This window comes from Sphaeramia orbicularis, chromosome 12 (genome assembly GCF_902148855.1).
Source record: "Sphaeramia orbicularis chromosome 12, fSphaOr1.1, whole genome shotgun sequence".
NCBI lineage: Eukaryota > Metazoa > Chordata > Actinopteri > Kurtiformes > Apogonidae > Sphaeramia > Sphaeramia orbicularis.
The window spans coordinates 11,371,433-11,385,023 of record NC_043968.1 but is presented as its reverse complement, the minus strand read 5'-3'; the positions used below and the strand labels follow the sequence as shown (position 1 = coordinate 11,385,023).

General features: G+C 35.7%; 1 protein-coding gene across 2 annotated transcripts in view; it reads left to right on the top strand.

Annotated features, from left to right (window-relative positions):
• Window positions 1–13,591, top strand: part of LOC115430320 (carboxyl-terminal PDZ ligand of neuronal nitric oxide synthase protein) — a 146,840-nt gene that overhangs the window by 97,464 nt on the left and 35,785 nt on the right. For both annotated transcript variants that reach the window (XR_003936922.1, XM_030150270.1), the window contains exons 8-10: window positions 4,581–4,742; window positions 6,423–6,627; window positions 11,934–12,258. Coding sequence is in view for 1 of the 2 variants with exons in the window: in XM_030150270.1 (XP_030006130.1) it covers window positions 4,581–4,742; window positions 6,423–6,627; window positions 11,934–12,258 (692 nt within the window). In the remaining variant the exon portion in view is untranslated. The remainder of the gene's footprint in view (window positions 1–4,580; window positions 4,743–6,422; window positions 6,628–11,933; window positions 12,259–13,591) is intronic.

Below are 13,591 nucleotides of genomic sequence, written 5' to 3'. Positions count from 1 at the left end.
CATTTTGCACCGCTAAATCCAAAAATGACATCTGTTTTTCTCACTCAGGTCAGGTTTTTTTGCTAATTTGATTTTGAAAAATTTCATCTTCTCAGAAAATTGATTACATTTTTGTGACTTTATCAGTTGATTTTTTATATAGTTCTCACCCAAAATAGGTTTTAAGAGAAAAAAAAATCATTTTCTAACAGCATGTATTTAAGTGTTACAAACTGTAGCAGAATACGTCAGGCTTATTTTTGCAAGATCTTCTAGTCGAAGCCATTTCATTCACCTGTAATATTAAAAAAAACATTAATCATAAATTGGCAAAAGTAAAATCTTCAGAACTCATTTATTGCAAGAAATAGGAAAGAATTTTGTATCATATGATGTGAAAATGCCCATAAATGTAAGCAAAAATGTTAAAAAGCCAATATGTAGCATAGTTCAGAAAGCTGACCTAATTGAGCAAAATGAATGTGTTTTTTGGATTCAGCACACCAAAACTATCCTAAATCAGCTCAGAAAACTTAAGCAATTAACTTGTTGTTGACCAGTGTTATGAAAGAGCTGCAGCATCTGAAACTGACCACAATGAACATTTGACAGATAAACAAAACCACAATGCTTCAGTTTCAGCTTCACAGTTTGTCATGTCTTTTATGGATTGTGACTGTCTCTGTCAACTCACTATATATTTTTTTATTAGTAAGTTAATTTTTTTTTTATCAATTACTAGAAATTTCAGTCGACCCCATTTGAACTCCAGGCGACCCCACGGTTGATAACCACTGACAGAAGAGCTGATCCAGACACCTGTCAACATCCACATTATCCCTTTGAACATCATTACTTACTGTAATCGTTGCTGTCACTGTCATGTAATGCATGAGGAAAGTACCAAAACTAGTCACTTTCCCGATAAAGGATTAAGTTGAAATTGCTGAAAATGATCCTGCAATCCTGTAAGCACAAACCAAAAGTAGTCCTTTTTATTAGGATTGGATTTACAAGGCTGACAATTAATACTGAACAAATAAGAACTCAAACTATGAATTATGAAAGAGCTGCAGCATCTGAAACTGACCACAATGAACGTTTGACAGATAAACAGAACCACAGTGCTTCAGTTTCAGCTTCACAGTTTGTCATGTCTGTTACGTATTGGGATTGTCTCTCTCAACTCACCATATATTTTTATTGGTACATTTATTTTTTTTAAATTATTTTGATCAATTGCTAGAAATTTCAGGCGACCCCATTTAAATTCCAGGCAACCTCGACCCCAAAGTTGAAAAACACTGGGTTAAAGGGTTAACTAAGGCAGCTTTTCATGTTCAAATCAACTGAGAATTTAACTGAAGGTGCTGTTATTTTCTATGTGCTGCTGTTCTGCCCCCTAGTGGCCTGATAATTACATTACAATATACTTTGTGGTGGTCTGAAGACACTTTTGCCTGAACAGCTGTAATTTATGTAATTAGACAGATTAACATTTGACTGAGAATTATATATGTACTATTGACATGTGTGTTTAGCGCAGGACAGAGGAGGTGAAATGAAAAGCTGCTTAGGAAACATCCAGGATGCATTTGTGCTGCTATAGATCATCTAGAAAATCATGTGAAAATGGAGTGAAGTGGGAGGAACGGCTGGGGAGATAAACAGGGCAGAGGCAGAGAATGCATGCTGGTGTATAATAAGCTTAGAGATGATTTCAGCTCTGGTGTGGGTTTTGGATGACACAATGGGTATCAAGGGGCTTCAGATCAGTGGTCTCACACACACACACACACACACACACACTCTCCTACTCCTGTGGATTCAGAGTACTGGGTGGTTTCTATCCTACTGGTTTGTTAATTACATTTATCTGCTGTCCATAGGCTAAAAATAGTTTGGTTTATATAGTAGTTAGGATTAGTAAAAACACGCACCGAGGCCTCGCTGGACTGAAAAAAAAAAAAAAAACAAATACGTCTGAGGGGTTTTAAAGGACTGTAAAAGTGTCAGAGAATTACACCCCTCAGCCCTTTTGGATGTTGGCTTTTTTTTTTTTGATCAAGATCTTTTTATTGAAGTTCTCTCAGTGTAATACAAGTGCAGTGCTGAATGGTCATTAACCCTTTCATGCATGAATTATGAGAACCTTAGTCAATATTTTTTTCTTGAGGGATTTTATTCCTCTTTAGGCATGAAAAAAAAAACAAAGCAATTGAAATTTTTTATGACCCTATTTGTCGTGGAGTTACAAAAACATCCACTCAACTGGACACCATGCATTTAATTTTTGAAGCAAAGAACCCTGCATTTAAAGGCAAGGCAAGGCAAGTTTATTTGTATAGCACATTTCAGCAACAAGGCAATTCAAGGTGCTTCACACAGGACATTGAAATAAAAGAAACAAAAAGAAACACATTTAAAACATTATAAAAGAAACATGTAAAAGGTGGTTAAAAACAGCGAGTAATAAAACAACACATAAAAAAAATAAAAAATAAAAAAAAAAATAGAATAAAATAAAAATAAAAACACACACATATTAAAGTAAGAGTTGCAGTGCAGAGTTTCAAAGAAACCCATCATCAGAAAGTGATCAACTGTGTGAAAACTATGAAATAAAAACATTTTTAATGCTGCTAATGCTCACATTTTAACATACTCTAATACTAGTTATTACTCAATTCATGGAGATAATATGCAAAAAAAAAAAAAAAAAAAACTTTTTGTTTAAGAAAACAGTTAATTCCAGTCTAATAACAATTGCAATTAATTTACATTAAAATATGTTTTTGCAGATCAGGTTGATCAAGAACAACAAACGGTAAGAACAGTAACGGTATGAATTCCATTCTTTAGGATGATGCGTAAGCGTCCACTGTGTTGGCTGATATCCAACTAAAACAACTAAACCCATGAATAAGCAAGAGAACAGCTGGAGAATAACTGTCCACTGGAGTGACCACTATGCATGAAAGGGTTAAAGAAATCTTAAGTAAGCATGGGTGTAAATGAAACACAGCTAGCACCATAGGAAAAAAAAAAAAAAGTACAATTTAGCAAACAATTAACTGTACATAAAATAATCCCTCCTCAGTCATTGCCAGTGTGCTAGAAATAATAAAGGATCACTATCACGACAGAAACCTGTGCTAGGAATAAGTATGGAGTAAGCAGCATTGTAAAACTGCACCTAAAAGACAAGCATTTACAGGGTCTGGAATTTTTTTTAGGAAGGGACCCCACACTTTCTGGAATTTCGTATCTGATTGCTGAAGTGACTGGACGTTGGCATATTTAGCCATTTTTGATATGATCAGGGTTCCCACAGGTCTTAAAAAGTCTTGAATTTACAAATCTGCATTTAATATATATATATTTTTTTACCTTTACTAACTTTTTTATTTATTTATTTTAGTGCAGTTTTTAATATTTTATCATATATATGGGTTGTTTTTAGTTGGTGTTTTAAAAAAAAAAAAAAATCTGTGTTTTATTTTGTGCTGTGCATTTTGCAATTTCACTCTGTAACAGCATATGGGATGTTTTTATTGAATGACAATTAATAAATCAGAATCTGAATACCTTAAAAAAAGTCTTAAAAAGGTCTTAAATTTGATATGGTAGGTCTTGAGTTATGTTGCCATAAACTTGTTCTCTGTATTGTGTTTAAATATGTCTGTTAAATGTCCAAACTGCAAAGAAAGTAACATTAGTCAACTCAGTTCCATCTGTTCCAATATTCAAATTAGGAACCAATTATCGCTAACTTTGCAGAAATGATCCCAGAACATTCAGCCCAACACAGTCACACATTTTGTACCAGTATGGCCATGAAATAGGCGGTGAACTGGGCATTAATGCTGTTCTAAGTAGTCTTAAAAGGTCTTAAAATTAACTTGTAGAAACCTGTAGGAACCCTGAATGATACTTGCAATTTTGTCTGAGCTAAAAAAAAAAAAAAAGAAAGAAAAAAAATACTGTACATGCTAACATTTGGTATCTTTTTTCAGCATTCCCTACATAAACTGATCATTATTTTCATTTCATCCGCTGACATTTCATTTCATTAAAAACTGAGAAACTAAAAAGTGAAAAAAAAAAATCATATTGTCAAATTTGGAAAAAGAAAAGCACAAATATACTTAGAAAAGTGTCAAAGTGTTGTTGTTGTTGTTTTTTTAAAGCTGTAAATATTTGATGTACACAGTTTAATAGAGAGCTATATTAAAAAAAAAAAAAAAACTCCTGGGGTTCTTGAATAAATACAACAAAAAATGCAAAATGGAGAAAAGAAGCAAATTATGTGTATCATTATCCTTCAAAAAGGAAGATATTTAGAGAGCTTTACTCATGGAATGACAAACAACTTGATGGAATAAAAAGTAAAATCAATAAAAAATTTGATAAATCTTGTGAGAAGAAAATGGTAAGGTACAGTAGGGCACATCTTATGGTATTTGTACAGTTTGTATCATAGTTAAACAGATTTAATGCACATTGGAATCATGAACATCCTGAATCCAGCTTAAGTCATGTGATTCTTTGTACTATTCACCTCTTCCTTCTTTTCCTGTGTTCTCTCTGTGTGTGGTCAGGACTTTGATCGAAGGTCTCTCTTCACTGTGACATCCCAGGGCATAACTCCCAGCAGCCCTTGCTCTCGGTCTCTCACCCCGCTGGCGTCTCAGCACTACCTGCAGCTTCTGCAGCAGCAGCTCCAGCAGCAGCAGCAGCACACACAAGTGGCCGTTGCACAGGTAAGACGCAAACAATCACATTTCTGTTCATTTTGTAGCCTTTGTATAAATTAATTTAGCATAATTACCTCTGCCAACGAGGTTATGTTTTTGCCAGGGTTGGTTTGTTTGTTTGTTGGTTAGTTAGCAAGAGAACTCAAAAAGTTATGGACGGATTTTCATGAAAATTTCAGGAAATGTTGATACTGGCACAAGGAACAAATGATTAAATTTTGGTGGTGATCGGGGGGGCACTGATCTGCCTCTGACAGATCTGCCTTGGCGGAGGTCTGCGCTCTCCAATTCCTTTTCTGGTTAAGTCATTATTTTACTGGTCTGCCCCACTTGAGATCAAATTGGGCTAAATATGGCCCCTGAACCAAAATGAGTTTGACACCCCTGCTCTAAGGGTTAAGGTTATAGTTTGATGGAGCAGAAACACCATCACTGGGGATTGAAGTTTACACCATGCCATGCTCTTCATTTCTTCAATAGAAGCAGTTCATTTTAATTTATATTGAAAAGAATCAACACCATCTTTACTTGTGCTATTTCGTTTTCAATAAATGTCCTTTTTCAACAAAGCCATCCACATCAGACGGCCTTCACATTTAGTTTATTTACAACAAGTTCCACTTCATATGATGGGTTTTATAGTGGAATGAGTGAGATATGATAAAAAAACTACTCCTGTCGAGCCTATAGTGTATGCTCTGTACATTACATAATCACAGAGGACTTCAAAAGGATTTTGATGAAATTTTCAGGAAATGTCTGAAATGGGACGAGTAACAAATGATTAGATTTTGGGAATGATCCAGATCACTGTCTGGATTCAGGAATTTTTAAAAGGATTCTATATCATTGGGAGATGGGGATATTTTCAACATACTGTATGTATGTGTAACTTAACAATGAATGGTCAGACTGCTTGGTAAAAAAAAAAAAACAAAATAAGTTCCCAACAGGTTCTACAAAATATTGAAGATTGAGGATCCAGATCAATCTTCGGGGAGGGATTTTTTGTTTGTTCGTCTGTTAGCAAGATAACTCAAAAACCGATTTGGATGACACTGATACTGGCACAAGGAACAAATGATAACATTTTGGTGTGTGTGTGTGTGTGTGTGTGTGTGTGTGTGTGTGGTGGTGGTGGGGCTCTAATCTGCCTTGGTGGAGGTCTGCACTCTCTGAGTGCTTTTCTAGTTCTCATAATCCTTGCTTGTTTTGGAATTCCATCTATTTTCAATAAAATCCAGTTAATTCGTGGTACATGACTTGGTTAAATTATCACTGAAATCCTGTTGTGTATGTTAGCAAAACAGTGTTAAAGTGATATTCTGCATGGCTGACCACACTCAACAAACTTTAATAAAGGTCACTTGCCAGAAAAATGTAATTAGTTGTGTTGAGGTCTTGCTATAGTGTTAAACCACTAGGGGGCAGCACTAGTACAGTTATTAAAGGACAAATAGGACATTTGAAAGAATGGAAATACAGTACAAGCTCTGCTGAATAGGAAAAAAAAATCATATTTGTCTCAAAAATATCAGGCATACTTGGGCTTGAAAAGTGGTAGAGATAAAGGGCGAAATAAAAAAAACAAAAGGTTTAAGTCTGCAGCAGGCTCCTTCATCCAGGGTCTACTCATGACATATATCTTGCAACAAATCAGAAACAGTCCTTTGTACTGCGTTACAGGTGCAGCTGCTGAAGGATCAGATGGCGGCGGAGACTGCTGCTCGTATGGAGGCCCAGGCCCGCGTCCACCAGCTGCTGCTGCAGAACAGGGACCTGCTGCAGCACCTTGCCCTGCTTGTTCAGCAGCTGAAAGAGCTAGAGGCCCGCCCCCAAAAAGCAACGGCACTAGAACAGTCACCACAGCAGCCCCAAGCCAACGGACACGGTAAGCCACTGGAGGGAACTGTGGAATCCTGAACTACAGCAGATCAGGTTCACTGAGCACAGCAGGGTCTGTCAGCCCCTGTTGGTCTGGGTCAGGTTTAACCCATAAAGACCCAAATATACAAATATATATAACCGAAACCATCCACTGATTTAAACTCATTAACACCTGCTGATCCATTTATTCAATTCAGTTTTATTTGTATAGCCCAATATCACAACAAGGTTTTCTCAAAGGGCTTTACAGAGTCAGTTGGATGTAAACAACAGTCAAATAAACAGCAAGAAGATGAGTAGTGTCCTGGGCATCCCCTGTCCTTAGACCCTCCTTCTCGGCAAGGAAAAACTCAAAACCCAGTGGGAAAAGGGAGAAACCTCTGGGAGAACCACAGTGAAGGAGAGATCATCAACATGTGTGAACAATTGGTGTAAAGTGCAGTTTTTCATAAAAATAACACTCTGTCCTCAAAATATTCACAGAAATTACTAAATTAACTGATAGCTTAGATCAGCCACAGTAAAAATTCTCCTCTGTTTTCTGTGTTTGTGTTGTCAGTAGCTGAACTAAATATCTTTTTGGAATTGTTCAAACAAGGTTAAAACTGTCACAGTTTAGTCTGAACCGTGGATTAGCCCAAAAAGACCCAAACATCCACCTTCGAACAAAACTGTCTACTGATCGAAACTGTTTAATACCTGTTGATCCACTAATCCTATCAATACATGTAAATAATTGGTGTAAAATACAGTTTGTCATCTTTTCATGGTCATCAGATATGACCCATTAGGACGTTCAGAGGCTCCGTAGTGAGCGTGGAAACAACGTTATCTTCTACAACATTGATTCACCAGTAAAACCCATGGAGTTTGAGAAATGACAGTGGATGGAGACGTTTATTTTTATGTTAGGTTAATGACAGATTTACTGAAAAGTCACTTTTTTTCAGTTTTCTCTGTTTTTGATATAATAACCTTCAACTTTAATCTGAGCTTTTATGAACAGCTACATGATCAGTGAATTACCTCACTTTTAGTTTATTTACAGCAAGTTCCACTTCACATGATGTGTTTTCTAGTGGAATGAGTGAGATACTATAGAAAACTAGTCCTGCGGAGTCTATAGTGTATACTCTGTACTCACATTACATAATCACAATGGACTTCAAAAGGAACACTATCAGCTTTGTCTCACATTCACAGACTTTGGTCTCAGTGAGAGTTTTATTGTGTTAAAAACAGTTATTTTGGACACTCACACACACTCTTTGTCCCATGGGGTTTTGTAGGAGGGATGTATTTACAGCAGCTAAAAGAAAAGCCAGGTTTGCCAGAATAATGAGTAACCCCACAGAAACAGTCACAGAAAAAAATTTTAGACCATCAAAAGTCATCAAAAACAGTGATTATTCAATCCAGTACTAACTCCTGTGTTCATCATGTGACTAAAACAGACAGAAAAGAAAACATGGAATGACTAAAAGCACTGTTTTGTCAGTACAATGCCATAGATATTGATGTAAGAACTGAAGGGATTTTGGTTATTATCAAGAAAACATGGAAAGTGGATAGATATCAGCTCTGAAATTAAACTAATATGAACTATTTTTGTTGTTATTATTATATTTGTCCAAACAAATATACCTTGGAGGGAAGGTGTAATATATAGGTCAAGATCAAGTTTATTTCTATAGCATATTTACAATAATGCAAAGTGTCCAAAGTGCTGCATAAAGATAAAGGTAAAAAATACAAAATATAATAAAGCTAATAAAAATATATACAGGGTGCTTGCTCTTTATCCAAATAAAAGTTCTAGACTTTTTCAAAACTGCAGTTTTTTGCCCCCCAGACCTTGACTTCATGTTCTTTTATACTTGTGCCTACTTTTTTGGTCAGATTGTACCTATTGTGTGTAGTAGAAAAGTTCATTTTAATAAATGCATGAATGACTGAATGCAGTAAATTATGTTTTATTGACAGAAACATTTTCAAAACATATGAAAATCACAAAAGTGCATGAATGTCACACAAACAGGTTACACTAGGATCATTCCAATAGCGACCGGTTAATGAAATCATATCTTTTTTTAAACGCTTTCCTTGTGCATTTTTTTTTATATCTTAAAAGATTATGTGTTTTTGATCATACTCTAAAATTTGACCACGAGAGAAACTTTTTTCCTTACTTTATTAAGACTTTCACACAAAATTCCAGACTTTTCAAGATCTGGAAAACAGCATTTCAAAATTTCATACTTTTTAAGCCATTCAAGACCTGTGCAAGCACCATGGATATACAGTCACGGAAAAAATTATTAGACCATCAAAAGTAATCAAAAACAATGGTTATGCAATCACATACTGACTCCTGTGTGTATCATGTGACTAAAACAGACAGAAAAGAAAACATGGAATGACTAAAAGCACTGTTTTGTCAGTACAATGCCATAGATATTGATGTAAGAACTGAAGGGATTTTGGTTATTATTAAGAAAACATGGAAAGTGGATAGATATCAGCTCTGAAATGAAACTACTATGAGCTATTTTTGTTGCTATCATTACACTGGGTTACAAAAAAATGGTTTTTGCAAGTTGTCTAGGTTTTTTCAACCGAATTAGGACCATTTTGCACCGCTAAATCCAAAAATGACATCTGTTTTTCTCAATCAGGTCAGGTTTTTTTGCTAATTTGATTTTGAAAAATTTCATCTTCTCACAAAATATAATAATTAATACCAAAATAAGATTGGTAAGCACACTTTATGAAACTTGTGACTTGATTCCTGTTAGGTACAATGGTGTATTCACCGCAGATGTAGCAGAATACGTCAGGCTTATTTTTGCAAGATCTTCTAGTCGAAGCCATTTCATTCACCTGTAATATTAAAAAAAAAACATTAATCATAAATTGGCAAAAGTAAAATCTTCAGAACTCGTTTATTGCAAGATTAATGAAAGAATTTTGTATCATATGATGTGAAAATGCCCATAAATGTAAGCAAAAAAGTTAAAAAGCCAATATGTAGCATAGTTCAGAAAGTTGACCTGATTGAGCAAAATGAATGTGATTTTTGGATTCAGCACACCAAAATGATCCTACATCAGCTCAAAAAACTTAAACAATAAGTTTGTTGTTGACCAGTGTTATATTTGTCCAAACAAATGTACCTTTAGTTGTACCAGGCATTAAAATGAACAAGAAATTGAAGAAAACAAGGGTGGTCTAATAATTTTTTCCACAGCTGTACACTGTATAAGCTGTATGAGAGTGTTCCTTCAGCTATGTGTGTGTGTGTGCGGAGGTTGTGTTTGTAGATGTATGGCGGTGTGAATTTTCCGTAGTGGGATGTCATGTTTCCCGCTTCTATTAATCATGACATAGAAAATGCTAATCTTGCTAAGCGTAGAAATGGTGAGCCTAAGTGCTTCAGCAGGCACAGTGCCAGCTCCTCCTTTCCATAATGAGAGTCAGCACTTAGCCAGATCTGTACAAAGAAATAGAGTATAAAAAAGCAAAAAGAATCATTATCACAATCAGAATACTTTATTTATCTTAGAGGAAATTATTGTGTGTTACAGTTATTCCATGAAAGTATAAGAAGTAGCTGGAAAGAAATGATCAATATTAAAAAATATACAATTACAATACACATACACAAATGCATGCACAAGTGTTTTAACCCTTTATAGGGCAGTCAGAGAAATACTCTGAAATTCAAAATTTCAACCTTAGTGTGTTATTGGAGGACGTAACAAGACTTTATTACTTTTGTGAAATTTTTCACATTTTTTTATTATGTAGAAAGTCAAGGTCAGTGAAGTTATCGTATTTGGTTCCTTGCCCATAACTGGCAAAATAAAGTACTCCAGTTCCGGTACTTTTATTATTATTATTATTACTTTTTTCTGATTAGTACTCCATTTTACAAGTGTGTATTTGTGTTTGTGCAATAACTGTTTTTATATGTTTTAGCTGTGTCTATGTTTTAGCCGTGTTTATGTTTTGTTTCTATTTTTGTTCATGTCTTTTTTTCCCATGACTCAGGGAAACGCACAAGAATTCCACTGTACCTATACTACAATTTATCTGTGCAAATGGCAAATATTCTATTCTATTCTATTCTATTCTATTCTATTCTATTCTATTCTATTCTATTCTATTCTATTCTATTCTATTCTAAATAAATACAAGTTCAAGTATATATAAAAAACACATGTAAGGTGAGAGGAACATGTATTTTAGAACATTAGAACATCACTTTTATAACGTTAGACCAACGTCAGTGCTGATCCAGACCCCTGTCCACATCCACATGATCCCTTTGAACATCATTCCTTACATTAGTACCATTACTTCATGGTACCGAACAAAGCAGGTCCACTCACTGTTCCTGCAGAGGTGGACCTTACAGACCCTGGAGACCACATTAGACCTGAGAATGTTGACGCATTGTAATTGTTACTGTCACTGTCTTGTAATGTGTGTGGAAAGTACCAAAAATAATCACTTGCCCGATACAGGGTTAATACAGTGTTTTTCAACTTTGGGGTCAAGACCCCACATGGAGTCGCCTGGAATTCAAATGGGATCGCCTGAAATTTCTAGTAATTGATAAAAATAATTTTTAAAAAAACGTATTAATAAAAATATATGGTGAGTTGAGACAATTCCAATACATATAAGACATGACAAACTGTGAAGCTGAAACTGCAGCACTGTGGTTCTGTTTATCTGTCAAATGTTCATTGTGGTCGGTTTCAGATGCTGCAGCTCTTTCATAATTCATAGTTTGAGTTCTTGTTTGTTCAGTGTTAATTGTCAGCCTTGTAAATCCAAGCTGGACTGACTGTACATATTCTGACCAAGGAAAATAAAATTCTCCCTTTGTGCAGTAATCTACGCCTGACTTTTCTGCCTCCGTCCATAATAATATACATAATATAGACTAAATATCATCTAAAATTAATGTTTATTTGCAACATAGTATAGCAAACTATTACATGATCAAAAGCAAATTAATTTTAGCAAAAAAATGTCTGGGGTCGCCAGAAATGTGTGATGTTAAAATGGGGTCACGAGCCAAAAAAGTTTGAGAACCACTGGGTTAATATATATATATATTTATGTATATTTAGAACTATGTGTGTGTGTGTAGTTCTAAATAAATATGTACATAAATATACACATTAAAACACAATTAAAACCGCAATTTGTACATATGTACAATATGATACGTAAAAGAAATGCATATGGATTTTGTTTTATAAACTTGTGTTGTTTGTTTGTTTGTTTGTTTTACATTAGACGTCCAGCCGTCGTCCCCCAGCTCAGTTTCTACATCTGTAAAATCCTTGTCCCTGAACCTGAGGAATAACTACAGCCAGAACTTGGATCAGTTCATCGCCTCTACGCCAGCGTGGCCGCTCCAGTCCACCATCCACTCCCCCACCCAGGTGGACTGTGCCGAGTCCTACCTCAACCTGCTCAACCTGGAGAACAGCAACAAACCTGCAGGTGGAATCAACGGGGACCTGGACGCCATCATTAAGGCCAACGGAAACGCAGACGATAAGGACGGAAATGAAATCGTCCCGTTGACAGCGAGGAACTCCGCCAACATGGATGAAAAGTAAGAGAGACCGTCAGCAGCATTTCTGCAACAAAGTCATTATTTGTTAACGTGGAGTCGCACTAATGCACACACACACACACACACACATAGGGATGGGTATCAATAAGAATTTAACGATTCCGATTCCATTATCGAATTTGCTTATCGATCTGATTCTCTTATCGATTCTCATTGGATGAAGGAATAAAAGAGTACAAACAGGTGTGTTTGCATTAACTGTCTTTTATATTTCCATCTGCACAGAAAATATAACATATACAATATGGACAAATAATAATTAACACAGTATGTACAAATTACACTGGTCTACAAGGAAAATGCTTCCAGAATAAAAGTAATGAAATTTTACCACATGAGAGTTACTGATAAAGAAAAATCAAGTCAAAAATGCTGGTTGGCTGAACTTTCCAAGATACAGCCGTGGGTCAAAATGTGAAATTCAAGAATTAACGAGAGAATGGGTTTGATTCAAAAGGAATATTTGTCTCAGAGCTACAAGATCTTCTTCAAAACACTATCTGCACATTAGAATACATTCACTTTACAGGTTCTATTTAGTGGAAGATTTATAAAACTATAATATAAATGTACATAAACCAATACATGTGTAATAACACTTAATCATATACCTTGAAAACATCAGCAAACCGGCACTTTTGTCATTTATTTTCCAATTAATCTTATTAAAATACGTAACATTTAGCACATTTAATCTGTGAAGCAAATCATTTCTAAAAAATTGTAGACCAGTGTAATAAGAACAGATGATGCCAGGCTCGGTTTGGGGGGGCGTAGAGTGAAAGTGAAAGGAAAGATGCTTTACTAATTCCTCTATTGTCGCATTTCCACTACATGGAACCAGTTCAACTCGGCCCATCTCCCATTGTTGTGCACCTCATTTCCTTTCCCCTACCTTCAGAAACTTGTATTTGAGGGGGTACGACATTTGTTGCCCACACTGGAACCAGAACTGGGCCCAGATGACGTCCTGGTGTTCACTCTGCCGCTAGATTCACAAGCGCCACTAAGTAGCAAATCAAATGAATCACATGCTGTGGACAAATATTTGAACATATCTGAGGGATTCCACCCTTTTGAAGGAATGGAAGCTTTGCAAGTGTTCCAAGTGGCACTGGTGTCGTGTTTTTAGACCATTTCTGCCGTTTTTGGCTACGTTCTGACCAAAACAATGCAGTGTACGAGTGACGTCTTCGCGCATACGCAACGAAGGCGGAATCGGTAAGTAGAACCATTAAGCAGGCATGTAGAGCCGCATTATGTAATAAACTCCCATTATGTAATAAAAGTTCAAAATGTAATAAGAATGTCA